General features: G+C 46.6%; 1 protein-coding gene across 1 annotated transcript; it reads left to right on the forward strand.

Moving 5' to 3' along the window:
• The first annotated feature begins 1,393 nt into the window (after nt 1-1,393).
• LOC134958731 (potassium voltage-gated channel subfamily C member 1-like) lies at nt 1,394-14,022 on the forward strand. The gene is made up of 2 exons (XM_063941481.1): nt 1,394-1,885; nt 13,441-14,022. The coding sequence occupies exons 1-2, from the start codon at nt 1,394-1,396 to the stop codon at nt 14,020-14,022; spliced, it is 1,074 nt and encodes a 357-aa protein (XP_063797551.1).
• Nucleotides 14,023-14,570: the final 548 nt, after the last annotated feature.

Below are 14,570 nucleotides of genomic sequence, written 5' to 3' on the forward strand. Positions count from 1 at the left end.
TGTGCTGTTTGGGGAGTGTTTTTTGGAAGGGCCATCCTGCGTGACACTGCAGTGCCACTCCTAGATGGGCCAGGTGTTTGTGTCGGCCACTAGGGTCGCTTAGCTTAGTCATCCAGCGACCTCGGTGCAAATTTTAGGACTAAAAATAATATTGTGAGGTGTGAGGTGTTCAGAATAGACTGAAAATGAGTGGAAATTATGGTTTTTGAGGTTAATAATACTTTGGGATCAAAATGACCCCCAAATTCTATGATTTAAGCTGTTTTTTAGTGTTTTTTGAAAAAAACACCCGAATCCAAAACACACCCGAATCCGACAAAAAAAATTCGGTGAGGTTTTGCCAAAACGCGGTCGAACCCAAAACACGGCCGCGGAACCGAACCCAAAACCAAAACACAAAACCCGAAAAATTTCAAGTGCACATCTCTAATATATATATATGAAAAAAATAATCCGCGGCACTCAGGGTCTTACGAAAATTCAATGCTTGTATTCAAAACATCAATGAAATAAACATCAACGTTTCGGGGATTTTAACCCCTTTGTCAAGATGTGTGATGGCAAAGGGGTTAAAATCCCCGAAACGTTGATGTTTATTTCATTGATGTTTTGAATACAAGCATTGATTTTTCGTAAGACCCTGAGTGCCGCGGATTATTTTTTTCGTATTTCAACTATATACTGAGGGCACCTGGGCAACCATTATTTTCACTAGCAGGAGTGCCGGGCTGAATTTACTCATATATATATATATATATATATATATTTAGTATTTACTGTATGTAAAGGGGCTCACCACAGCCAGGGTGTCTCTTGTCTGTAGGGGGCGGAGTTGGACAGCGGTGGGGCTGTGGGAGGCTTCTGTGTGGAGCCTTTGACTCATACTGTCAGTGAGCCCGGTGGGCGGTTTTCCTGCTGGGCTGCCCGACTCTTCGGTGGTGGTGTCAGGCACAGACAGGGAAGCAGCATACGTAATGACACCAATACAGCATGGACCACAGGGTCTGGGTTAGGGTCAGGGCCGGCAACAGAAATCTTGAGGTCCGAAACCTCTGGGCCCCCCCCGCAACCCCGCTTGACCACCCCCTTTTAAAGCAGAGGGTGGCTTTGAAAAAAATAGTAGAGATAGATAGAACTCGGTCTTCATTACATCCCACCCATAATTTGCATTGGACCATCACATTTATTAATGAATAGACTCCTTTTTGTGTTCGAGAAAGTGGGAAAACAGAATGACCTCCGGTATCAAGGACACCCTGCTGGGAGTGATTACGGAATTTTGTTGCACTGAGTGTATTGTTTGTTTATCTTTATATGTACAGTATACTGAAGAGTAATGTATATATGTATATTTTCATTTCAGGCACATTGGTTGGCAGTGTTATTTCCAGGTATGGAATCTTCCTCCAGACGTGTGGTCATCAATGTTGGTGGCGTCAGGTTTGAGACCTATGCCAGCACATTGCAGTCTCTCCCTGGTACCAAGCTAGCCAACCTTTCCGAGACAGTTCTGAGTAGCGCAGATGACTGTAACCCTCAGCGCTATGAGCTATTTTTCGATCGGAATCCCAAAGTGTTTGCGTACATACTGGATTACTACAGGACAAAGCATCTCCACTGCTCAGATAACATGTGCAAGTCAGTGCTGATGGAGGAACTGAGGTTCTGGGAGGTCAGCAGGGCCCATCTGTCCCATTGCTGCTGGCTGAAGATAAACAGTAAGTCCAGGGATCTGGAAGACTTTATCTCCTGGGATGAGACTACACAGAGTGAACAGCAGCAGCTTCTCAGCGATACGGGCAGGGTAGATTACAGCTGGAGAGCGCGGTGGCAGCCCAAAGTATGGTCCCTCTTTGAGAAGCCCTTCTCTTCTCTGCCTTCCATGGTACATGTCTTTCTATAGTATTCTGCTTGTGTCTGTGTCGGCTAACACACGGAAAAAACTGGAACCATCACAGAGATTGATAGTTCCATTGTAAAAATGAGATGTGGTGGTGATGCCTTATTAACCAATCAGATTCTAGCTCTCAGTTCTCTACTGCATCCTAGAAAGTGATAGACAAAACATGATTGGTCGCTATTGGCAACTTTCATTTTTAGAAGCTATAGTAAATGTACCCCATAGAATTATTCAGAAACAGAAATAGGTCTAGAGATTGTGTTACAATATTGGACCTGAGTGACTGCACAACTTTGAATGCGGTCACATCTAGTGACTTTTTTGCATACTGCACGTGGGAGACGTGGTCTGCACACACATGTTGGTGTATGTAAAGAGGCAAATCCCAGGTCTTTTTTCAATTCCTGGTATCTGGATTGAAAAATAACCGATACCAGGATTCCCGGGATACCTGTGATTGGGTTGAAGATTTAAAAATTAAAATCTTCAGTGTCCACCCCCTTTTCCTGGACCCGCCCAGCCTACAGAGCTACTCCTCATCCTCTGGGAGTGCGGCCAGGTTCACTTGCTGCAGGCGGTGGGCGGCAAGGTGCGATCTGGGCAGTGCAGGCTTCACATCACGCTGCGCGGTACACACAGCCGGAGTAGGGGGAGCCAGCAGGAGGGAGCTGGGCAGCGTCTGAGCCTCCTGAGGATGTTCAACGCTGCCTAGCATTGAAAAAACAAGGGGGCTTTCTGATCCCGAAATCCCCAGGATTGGAAGCTCCAATCCCGTGATTGAATCCAAGCAGGGGCGGATCCAGAAGAAAATGATAGGGGGGGCACCATGGAAGGGGCAAGTACATTTTCGTGCGGCTTCGGTGCATGTGAGGTGGCGCTTCTTATACAATGCCCACAGTTGTAGCCCTCATTATGCAATGTCCACTGTACTGGTAGTGCCCCTTATATAGACCCCATAGTAGTGGTGTCCCTTATGCAATGCCCGTATTGCCCCCAGTAGTAATGTTGCCTGTAGTAATGCCCCCAGTCATTATGCCCCCAGTGGTAATGCCCCTGCAGTTATGACACCAGTAGTTTAGCCACCAGTAGTAATGCCCCCCTATAGTTTGTCCCATTGTAGTTTAGCCCCTGTAGTTATGCCCCCCTTATAGTTTAGCCACCAGTAGTAATGCCCCCCTGTAGTTTGCCCCATTGCAGTTTAGCCCCTGTAGTTATGCCCCCCTTATAGTTTAGCCTCCAGTAGTAATGCCCCCAATAGTTTGGCCCCTGTAGTTATGCCCCCAGTAGTTTGGCTCCCCCTGTAGTTTAGCCCCCAAGTAGTAATGCCCCTGTAGTTTAGCCCCCAAGTAATAATGCCCCTGTAGTTTAGCCCCCAAGTAGTAATGCCCCCTGTAGGTGCCCCCCAGTAATAATGCCCCCAGTAGCTGCCCCCCCCAGTAATAATGCCCCCAGTAGCTGCCCCCCCAGTAGTGATGCCCCCAGTTATAATGCCCCCAGTAGTAATGCCCCCCCTCAGTAGTAATGCCCCTTGTTGATGCCCCCCCCAGTAGTAATGCCCCTTGTTGGTCCCCCCCCCAGTATTAATGTCCCCCTGTAGTTTCCCCCAGGAGATGCCCCCGCTGCATTAAGGAAGAAAAAAACATACTTACCGAGCCCCGTTCCCGCGCCGCTGCAGTCCTCCTCCTGGCTGGCGTCCACTCCTCAGTACTATGAGAGAGACGTCATGACTGACGTCTCTCCCATAGCGCACGGCGCAGTGACAGCGCCGGAAGCCGGAGCTCAGTACTGAGCTCCTGCCTCCGGCTACCGCTGTGCAGGGAGACGGGCGCCCGCTGGTAACACAATCTCAGCGGGCGCCCGTCATCTCCCTGTGCGGCGCCGACGCCGCGGGGGGGGGGGGGCGGGGGGGGAGAAGCCACAAATGACAGGGGGGGCACGGGCCCGAGTGCCCCCCCCTGGATCCGCCACTGAATCCAAGACTTATCCAAGCCAATTTTAGGGCTAAATACCAGGATCCCGCTGATCCCGGGATTGGCCACCCTAGGCATATGTTTGCATCATACGGAGCCAGGCACACCTCAGTCATTTATCTGCGGCCACCGGAACTACACACTGCTCTGAGTCATGTGTATGCATTCTGGTCACCAAACTCAGATGGGGAATCCTGCACTTAGCATGGGATGATGTTAATGGGCAGCGCAATTAGTCACATTAGCATACCGTTTCCAATTATTCGTCTTCCATTCACAACGGGCAGCCAGAGATTCGTCCACATTACATACAGTTCAGAATCGTACCAAAAATATCTATTATATTTATTATTATAGTGGGGCTGATTCTGAGCCCAGCAGCCTGCTGGCTCCCTTATGCTAATGCTAGTATCTGTCCGCGTATGGCTAGTATCTATGCGTCTACATGCGTGAGTCCGCACCGCCCTCCGGACGCAGCCACCATCTTTAGTTTTGGACTTGTACTCTTCTCCACCTAGAAGCGCCCACTTCAAGGAAAGAGCGATCTGTCAACGGATGGATAATTCTGTCCGCTCTTTCAGTCTCCATACGTGTGCTTATACACAGCGCGGCGTTTGCACAGTCAGTGATTTCTTTCTACACCGCATGCGTATGCGCAGTTTGCAGTTATCCACTTGCAATCGAATCAGCCCCAGTTTGTCTATGTATTCTGCTATTGGCACGTGTTCTGCCTAGAGATGAGCGGGTTCGGTTCCTCGGAATCCGAACCCGCCCGAACTTCATGTTTTTTTTCACGGGTCCGAGCGACTCGGATCTTCCCGCCTTGCTCGGTTAACCCGAGCGCGCCCGAACGTCATCATGACGCTGTCGGATTCTCGCGAGGCTCGGATTCTATCGCGAGACTCGGATTCTATATAAGGAGCCGCGCGTCGCCGCCATTTTCACTCGTGCATTGAGATTGATAGGGAGAGGACGTGTCTGGCGTCCTCTCCATTAGAATAGAGATAGATTAGATAGAGAGAGAGAGATTGTGCAGAGTCGCAGACAGAGTTAGTTTACCACAGTCAGTGACCAGTGCAGTTGCTAGTTAACTTTTATTTAATATAATATATCCGTTCACTTCTCTCTGCTATATCCGTTCTCTGCCTGAAAAAAAAAACGATACACAGCACAGTCAGTCACACAGTGTGACTCAGTCTGTGTGCACTCAGCTCAGCCCAGTGTGCTGCACAGTCATCAATGTATAAATTAAAAGCTTATAATTAATTGTGGGGGAGACTGGGGAGCACTGCAGGTTGTTAGCAGGAGCCAGGAGTACAATTATATTAATTAACAGTGCACACTTTTGCTGCAGGAGTGGTGACCAGTGCCTGACCACCAGTATAGTATTGTTGTATACTACTAATATCTCTTTAAATATCAACCAGTCTATATTAGCAGCAGACACAGTACAGTGCGGTAGTTCACGGCTGTGGCTACCTCTGTGTCGGCACACGGCAGGCAGTCCGTCCGACCAGAATTGTATTATTTATTATTATATACCTACCACCTAACCGTGGTTTTTTTTTCATTCTTTATACCGTCATAGTGTCATCCTAATTGTTACGAGTATACTACTATCTCTTTATCAACCAGTGTACAGTGCGGTAGTTCACGGCTGTGGCTACCTCTGTGTCGGCACACGGCAGGCAGTCCGTCCGACCAGAATTGTATTATTTATTATTATATACCTACCACCTAACCGTGGTTTTTTTTTCATTCTTTATACCGTCATAGTGTCATCCTAATTGTTACGAGTATACTACTATCTCTTTATCAACCAGTGTACAGTGCGGTAGTTCACGGCTGTGGCTACCTCTGTGTCGGCACACGGCAGGCAGTCCGTCCGACCAGAATTGTATTATTTATTATTATATACCTACCACCTAACCGTGGTTTTTTTTTTCATTCTTTATACCGTCATAGTGTCATCCTAATTGTTACGAGTATACTACTATCTCTTTATCAACCAGTGTACAGTGCGGTAGTTCACGGCTGTGGCTACCTCTGTGTCGGCACACGGCAGGCAGTCCGTCCGACCAGAATTGTATTATTTATTATTATATACCTACCACCTAACCGTGGTTTTTTTTTTCATTCTTTATACCGTCATAGTGTCATCCTAATTGTTACGAGTATACTACTATCTCTTTATCAACCAGTGTACAGTGCGGTAGTTCACGGCTGTGGCTACCTCTGTGTCGGCACACGGCAGGCAGTCCGTCCGACCAGAATTGTATTATTTATTATTATATACCTACCACCTAACCGTGGTTTTTTTTTCATTCTTTATACCGTCATAGTGTCATCCTAATTGTTACGAGTATACTACTATCTCTTTATCAACCAGTGTACAGTGCGGTAGTTCACGGCTGTGGCTACCTCTGTGTCGGCACACGGCAGGCAGTCCGTCCGACCAGAATTGTATTATTTATTATTATATACCTACCACCTAACCGTGGTTTTTTTTCCATTCTTTATACCGTCATAGTGTCATCCTAATTGTTACGAGTATACTACTATCTCTTTATCAACCAGTGTACAGTGCGGTAGTTCACGGCTGTGGCTACCTCTGTGTCGGCACACGGCAGGCAGTCCGTCCGACCAGAATTGTATTATTTATTATTATATACCTACCACCTAACCGTGGTTTTTTTTTCATTCTTTATACCGTCATAGTGTCATCCTAATTGTTACGAGTATACTACTATCTCTTTATCAACCAGTGTACAGTGCGGTAGTTCACGGCTGTGGCTACCTCTGTGTCGGCACACGGCAGGCAGTCCGTCCGACCAGAATTGTATTATTTATTATTATATACCTACCACCTAACCGTGGTTTTTTTTTTCATTCTTTATACCGTCATAGTGTCATCCTAATTGTTACGAGTATACTACTATCTCTTTATCAACCAGTGTACAGTGCGGTAGTTCACGGCTGTGGCTACCTCTGTGTCGGCACACGGCAGGCAGTCCGTCCGACCAGAATTGTATTATTTATTATTATATACCTACCACCTAACCGTGGTTTTTTTTTCATTCTTTATACCGTCATAGTGTCATCCTAATTGTTACGAGTATACTACTATCTCTTTATCAACCAGTGTACAGTGCGGTAGTTCACGGCTGTGGCTACCTCTGTGTCGGCAGTCGGCAGGCAGTCCGTCCATCCATAATTGTATTATTATTATAATATATACCACCTAACCGTGGTTTTTTTATACCACCTAACCGTGGCAGTCCGTCCATAATTGTATACTAGTATCCAATCCATCCATCTCCATTGTTTACCTGAGGTGCCTTTTAGTTCTGCCTATAAAATATGGAGAACAAAAAAGTTGAGGTTCCAAAATTAGGGAAAGATCAAGATCCACTTCCACCTCGTGCTGAAGCTGCTGCCACTAGTCATGGCCGAGACGATGAAATGCCAGCAACGTCGTCTGCCAAGGCCGATGCCCAATGTCATAGTACAGAGCATGTCAAATCCAAAACACCAAATATCAGAAAAAAAAGGACTCCAAAACCTAAAATAAAATTGTCGGAGGAGAAGCGTAAACTTGCCAATATGCCATTTACCACACGGAGTGGCAAGGAACGGCTGAGGCCCTGGCCTATGTTCATGGCTAGTGGTTCAGCTTCACATGAGGATGGAAGCACTCAGCCTCTCGCTAGAAAACTGAAAAGACTCAAGCTGGCAAAAGCACCGCAAAGAACTGTGCGTTCTTTGAAATCCCAAATCCACAAGGAGAGTCCAATTGTGTCGTTTGCGATGCCTGACCTTCCCAACACTGGACGTGAAGAGCATGCGCCTTCCACTATTTGCATGCCCCCTGCAAGTGCTGGAAGGAGCACCCGCAGTCCAGTTCCTGATAGTCAGATTGAAGATGTCAGTGTTGAAGTACACCAGGATGAGGAGGATATGGGTGTTGCTGGCGCTGGGGAGGAAATTGACCAGGAGGATTCTGATGGTGAGGTGGTTTGTTTAAGTCAGGCACCCGGGGAGACACCTGTTGTCCGTGGGAGGAATATGGCCGTTGACATGCCAGGTGAAAATACCAAAAAAATCAGCTCTTCGGTGTGGAGGTATTTCACCACAAATGCGGACAACAGGTGTCAAGCCGTGTGTTCCCTTTGTCAAGCTGTAATAAGTAGGGGTAAGGACGTTAACCACCTCGGAACATCCTCCCTTATACGTCACCTGCAGCGCATTCATAATAAGTCAGTGACAAGTTCAAAAACTTTGGGTGACAGCGGAAGCAGTCCACTGACCAGTAAATCCCTTCCTCTTGTAACCAAGCTCACGCAAACCACCCCACCAACTCCCTCAGTGTCAATTTCCTCCTTCCCCAGGAATGCCAATGGTCCTGCAGGCCATGTCACTGGCAAGTCTGACGAGTCCTCTCCTGCCTGGGATTCCTCCGATGCATCCTTGCGTGTAACGCCTACTGCTGCTGGCGCTGCTGTTGTTGCCGCTGGGAGTCGATGGTCATCCCAGAGGGGAAGTCGTAAGCCCACTTGTACTACTTCCAGTAAGCAATTGACTGTTCAACAGTCCTTTGCGAGGAAGATGAAATATCACAGCAGTCATCCTACTGCAAAGCGGATAACTGAGGCCTTGGCATCCTGGGTGGTGAGAAACGTGGTTCCGGTATCCATCATTACTGCAGAGCCAACTAGAGACTTGTTGGAGGTACTGTGTCCCCGGTACCAAATACCATCTAGGTTCCATTTCTCTAGGCAGGCGATACCGAAAATGTACACAGACCTCAGAAAAAGAGTCACCAGTGTCCTAAAAAATGCAGCTGTACCCAATGTCCACTTAACCACGGACATGTGGACAAGTGGAGCAGGGCAGGGTCAGGACTATATGACTGTGACAGCCCACTGGGTAGATGTATGGACTCCCGCCGCAAGAACAGCAGCGGCGGCACCAGTAGCAGCATCTCGCAAACGCCAACTCTTTCCTAGGCAGGCTACGCTTTGTATCACCGCTTTCCAGAATACGCACACAGCTGAAAACCTCTTACGGCAACTGAGGAAGATCATCGCGGAATGGCTTACCCCAATTGGACTCTCCTGTGGATTTGTGGCATCGGACAACGCCAGCAATATTGTGTGTGCATTAAATCTGGGCCAATTCCAGCACGTCCCATGTTTTGCACATACCTTGAATTTGGTGGTGCAGAATTTTTTAAAAAACGACAGGGCCGTGCAAGAGATGCTGTCGGTGGCCAGAAGAATTGCGGGACACTTTCGGCGTACAGGCACCACGTACAGAAAACTGGAGCACCACCAAAAACTACTGAACCTGCCCTGCCATCATCTGAAGCAAGAAGTGGTAACGAGGTGGAATTCAACCCTCTATATGCTTCAGAGGTTGGAGGAGCAGCAAAAGGCCATTCAAGCCTATACAATTGAGCACGATATAGTAGGTGGAATGCACCTGTCTCAAGTGCAGTGGAGAATGATTTCAACGTTGTGCAAGGTTCTGATGCCCTTTGAACTTGCCACACGTGAAGTCAGTTCAGACACTGCCAGCCTGAGTCAGGTCATTCCCCTCATCAGGCTTTTGCAGAAGAAGCTGGAGGCATTGAAGGAGGAGCTAACACGGAGCGATTCCGCTAGGCATGTGGGACTTGTGGATGCAGCCCTTAATTCGCTTAACAAGGATTCACGGGTGGTCAATCTGTTGAAATCAGAGCACTACATTTTGGCCACCGTGCTCGATCCTAGATTTAAAGCCTACCTTGGATCTCTCTTTCCGGCAGACACAGGTCTGCTGGGGTTGAAAGACCTGCTGGTGACAAAATTGTCAAGTCAAGCGGAACGCGACCTGTCAACATCTCCTCCTTCACATTCTCCCGCAACTGGGGGTGCGAGGAAAAGGCTCAGAATTCCGAGCCCACCCGCTGGCGGTGATGCAGGGCAGTCTGGAGCGACTGCTGATGCTGACATCTGGTCCGGACTGAAGGACCTGACAACGATTACGGACATGTCGTCTACTGTCACTGCATATGATTCTCTCAACATTGATAGGATTATATGATTGGAGGATTATATGAGTGACCGCATCCAAGTAGGCACGTCACACAGTCCGTACTTATACTGGCAGGAAAAAGAGGCAATTTGGAGGCCCTTGCACAAACTGGCTTTATTCTACCTAAGTTGCCCTCCCACAAGTGTGTACTCCGAAAGAGTGTTTAGTGCCGCCGCTCACCTTGTCAGCAATCGGCGTACGAGGTTACATCCAGAAAATGTGGAGAAGATGATGTTCATTAAAATGAATTATAATCAATTCCTCCGCGGAGACATTGACCAGCAGCAATTGCCTCCACAAAGTACACAGGGAGCTGTGATGGTGGATTCCAGTGGGGACGAATTGATAATCTGTGAGGAGGGGGATGTACACGGTGATATATCGGAGGGTGAAGATGAGGTGGACATCTTGCCTCTGTAGAGCCAGTTTGTGCAAGGAGAGATTAATTGCTTCTTTTTTGGGGGGGGTCCAAACCAACCCGTCATATCAGTCACAGTCGTGTGGCAGACCCTGTCACTGAAATGATGGGTTGGTTAAAGTGTGCATGTCCTGTTTTGTTTATACAACATAAGGGTGGGTGGGAGGGCCCAAGGATAATTCCATCTTGCACCTCTTTTTTCTTTTCTTTTTCTTTGCATCATGTGCTGATTGGGGTGGGTTTTTTGGAAGGGACACCCTGCGTGACACTGCAGTGCCACTCCTAGATGGGCCCGGTGTTTGTGTCGGCCACTAGGGTCGCTAATCTTACTCACACAGCTACCTCATTGCGCCTCTTTTTTTCTTTGCGTCATGTGCTGTTTGGGGAGGGTTTTTTGGAAGGGACATCCTGCGTGACACTGCAGTGCCACTCCTAGATGTGCCCGGTGTTTGTGTCGGCCACTAGGGTCGCTAATCTTACTCACACAGTCAGCTACCTCATTGCGCCTCTTTTTTTCTTTGCGTCATGTGCTGTTTGGGGAGGGTTTTTTGGAAGGGCCATCCTGCGTGACACTGCAGTGCCACTCCTAGATGGGCCCGGTGTTTGTGTCGGCCACTAGGGTCGCTAATCTTACTCACACAGCTACCTCATTGCGCCTCTTTTTTTCTTTGCGTCATGTGCTGTTTGGGGAGGGTTTTTTGGAAGGGACATCCTGCGTGACACTGCAGTGCCACTCCTAGATGGGCCCGGTGTTTGTGTCGGCCACTAGGGTCGCTTATCTTACTCACACAGCGACCTCGGTGCAAATTTTAGGACTAAAAATTATATTGTGAGGTGTGAGGTATTCAGAATAGACTGAAAATGAGTGTAAATTATGGTTTTTGAGGTTAATAATACTTTGGGATCAAAATGACCCCCAAATTCTATGATTTAAGCTGTTTTTTAGTGTTTTTTGAAAAAAACACCCGAATCCAAAACACACCCGAATCCGACAAAAAAAATTCGGTGAGGTTTTGCCAAAACGCGTTCGAACCCAAAACACGGCCGCGGAACCGAACCCAAAACCAAAACACAAAACCCGAAAAATTTCAGGCGCTCATCTCTAGTTCTGCCCAATCCCTCCCCCTTACACGGTTTATTCTGGCAATTACACTTCTACACTTTCCCAAGGTGCAAGAGATAGATATTGTTTGTTCAACAACAAAGCAATCGTAAAAAAATAAGTAATATAGGTATCGTAATAATTATCAGAACTTATTTGTCATAGAATAAGTATTTTTAGGAAATCGGTCATGAGTATATTTCACCATTAATTAATGATTTTTATTATTTATCATATTTTTTTTATTTTACATTAAACTTCATTTTTGTAATATCTGATATTGGTAACTTGAACTACATGCACTGGGCTATGGGGGACATTCCCAGTTGATCGTTAGCTGCCGCTGTTCGCAGCGCAGCGATCTGGCTAAAAATCGTCATTACTGCGCATGCGCATGCACCGCAATGCGCACGCGTGACGTACGGGTACAAAGCCCATTGTAGTTGTGCACAGGTTCTAGTGAAGTTTTCAGTCGCACTGACGGCAGCAGGAAGATTGACAGAAAGGGGGCGTTTCAGGGTGTCAACTGACAGTTTTTAGGGAGTGTTTGCAAAAATGCAGGCGTGGCTGGGCATTCGCTGGGCGGGTGTATGACGTAAAATCTGGACACAAATAGGCTGAAGTGATCGCAAGCGCTGAGTAGGTTCAGAGCTACTCAGAAACTGCACAAACTGTTTTTGCAGAGCTCGGCTGCACAAGCGTTTGCACTTCTGCTAAGCTAAAATACACTCCCCAGTGGGCGGCGGCAGAGCGTTTGCATGGCTGCTAAAACTAGCTAGCGAGCGATCAACTCGGAATGAGGGCCTGTGTCTGTAAGTGACATCCTGGTCATACTCCCAGAACAGCAGTCTTCAGGAAGTGCGCCACCTAGTGCTGCAATTCCAACTTTAAAATACTGTAATGATAAAAGTTATTATTATTATTTATTTATATGGCGCCACAAGGGATCCGCAGCGCCCGATTACAAAGTACATAAACAAATAAGCAAAACAAGAAAACAGTGACTTATAGTTTAAGACAATATAGGAAAAGTACGGGGCATAAAACAAGTAGAACAGGGTATATAACCATAGCTACATCAGCAGACGATACTGAAATAAGTATCAGGAAAGCAGAAAACTGAGGGATTTGGTGTTATCAAATGGAGTATGGAATAGAAGATAGTTTAAGTAAGAGAAGGATAAGCACATGAGGGAAGAGGGTCTTGCTCATGAGAGCTTACATTCTAAAGGGGAGGGGCAGACAGACCGGGGTGACACAGATGGGGTAGAGACAGTGAGTATGAGACAGAGGGTAAAAAAAACATCTAATTTCTATTTAGCAGGGGCGGGGGGGGGGGGGCTTTTTCATACTTTACGACCACGTGGACTACGACTGGAAACGAGAAGCGATCCATGCAAGGGGATGCGGTGCACTAATTGGGGTTCCCGGTCGTTTGACGGAGAACACTACACAAAAAAACCCATTAAAAACTCATGTAGACCTTTTTTCGTGTCGACCTTGTTCATGTCGATCTAATGACTGTGTTGACCTATTTCTAGTGTCAACCTACCCACTGTCGACCAATGGCTGTCGACCTAATGGGTGTCGACCTAATTGGAGTCCCATACTTGGTGAGTCTACCCTTCATTCCCAATTAACTTTTTTGGTTTTATTACTGTGTTTCTGGTTATCCAATGTATTTATGTAGCTTCCATGTCATTTCTCTTATCACTGTTGGGCGCTGCAGACACCTTGTGGCGCCTTATCACTAATAAAGTTATCATAATAATAATAATAATAATAATAATGACAACAATATGGAGGTAGCCTAGGAAGAAAACAAAAGTACAAAAACAAAGTAAGTAAATAGCATAATACATATGAATCTAAATGGAACAACAAAGCAATGTAATAGATTGCTCTGACCTTCTCTGTCATTGGAAAGTTAAGGCTTGTATATGAGCACTGACACATGTTCCTCCTCTCATTCCAGTGCGTCACTGCCATCTCCATGCTATTTATCATTGGAGCAATAGTGTTCTTCTTTGAGGAGACCAAGTATCATTTTATCTACGTGTTTAATCACACCGACCTTGACACTTATCATTCTTTCCTACAAGAACTGGACTCTGGGAAAGTGTTATACTTGTTCTATCTGGAGTTCGTCTGCGTTTTGTGGTTCGTATCTGAGTTTTGCACACGTCTCTTCTTCTGTCCGGACAAAAAGGAGTTTCTGAAGAGTCCGTTGAACTGGGCAGATTTCATCTCGCTATTCCCAGTGTTTATTCAGCTGATGACGAAAGGTCAGGAGGAGGGTATGGAAATCCTGTGGATTATCTTGGGCTTTTTACGCTCTGTATATGTCATTAAGCTACTCCGATTCCTTTTGCTCATGGAAGGCAGCCTCGTTCTGAAGGTCCTTTCTGGGACCCTCTGGGCAATCTCACGGGAGATATTCATTCTCCTCATCATCTTGGCTTTGGAGACCCTTTTCTTCGCTAATTTGGCATTTCATGCGGAGATGTTCACTGTAGAACCCGACCATCCATTTGGCCATATATACAACTGCTGCTAGTGGGCCCTCATCACCTTAACCACTGTGGGGTATGGTGATATATATCCCCTGACCACTTCTGGACGGATTGTGTCCAGTCTGACTGCTATGTGTGGTGTGCTCACCATTATTGTACCCATCCCCATTCTCATGATTAAGTTCCAACATTATTATTCCATTGCTCTAGCCAAGGAGAAGATGAAACTCCACCGGAACGCTGACCAGTTAGAGAATTTCTGAGCTACAGTATATATCCGCTGTAATGCACAAATATTATTTATCATGTAAATCTCATTATTCTGCGTCCGACTCAGAATTAGGCCCCAGATGTTTAACTGCAAGTTCTAAGCCATGGAACATAGGACCTGATTCATGTTTGAAAGTAAAGCAAAAAAAGCAAGAAACTTTGTGTCTGGAACAAACCATGTTGCTATGCAGGGGGAGAACATACATTTACTGTATATTGGTTCTGTGCAGGGTAAATACTGGCTGCTTTTGCTTGTAGCCCCCAAATGTTAACAGCTTTATTTTTACACTGCAATTTAGATTTCAGCAGGGGTTAAAGTGAG

This window comes from Pseudophryne corroboree, chromosome 9 (assembly GCF_028390025.1).
Source record: "Pseudophryne corroboree isolate aPseCor3 chromosome 9, aPseCor3.hap2, whole genome shotgun sequence".
NCBI classification, from domain to species: domain Eukaryota; kingdom Metazoa; phylum Chordata; class Amphibia; order Anura; family Myobatrachidae; genus Pseudophryne; species Pseudophryne corroboree.

Excerpts from the sequence above, each read along its gene's own strand:
- LOC134958731 (XM_063941481.1), top strand. The coding sequence starts at position 1,394 with ATGGAATCTTCCTCCAGACGTGTGGTCATCAATGTTGGTGGCGTCAGG. Across the intron at positions 1,886-13,440 it reads TCTCTTCTCTGCCTTCCATG|TGCGTCACTGCCATCTCCAT; the intron begins GTACATGTCTTT and ends CTCTCATTCCAG.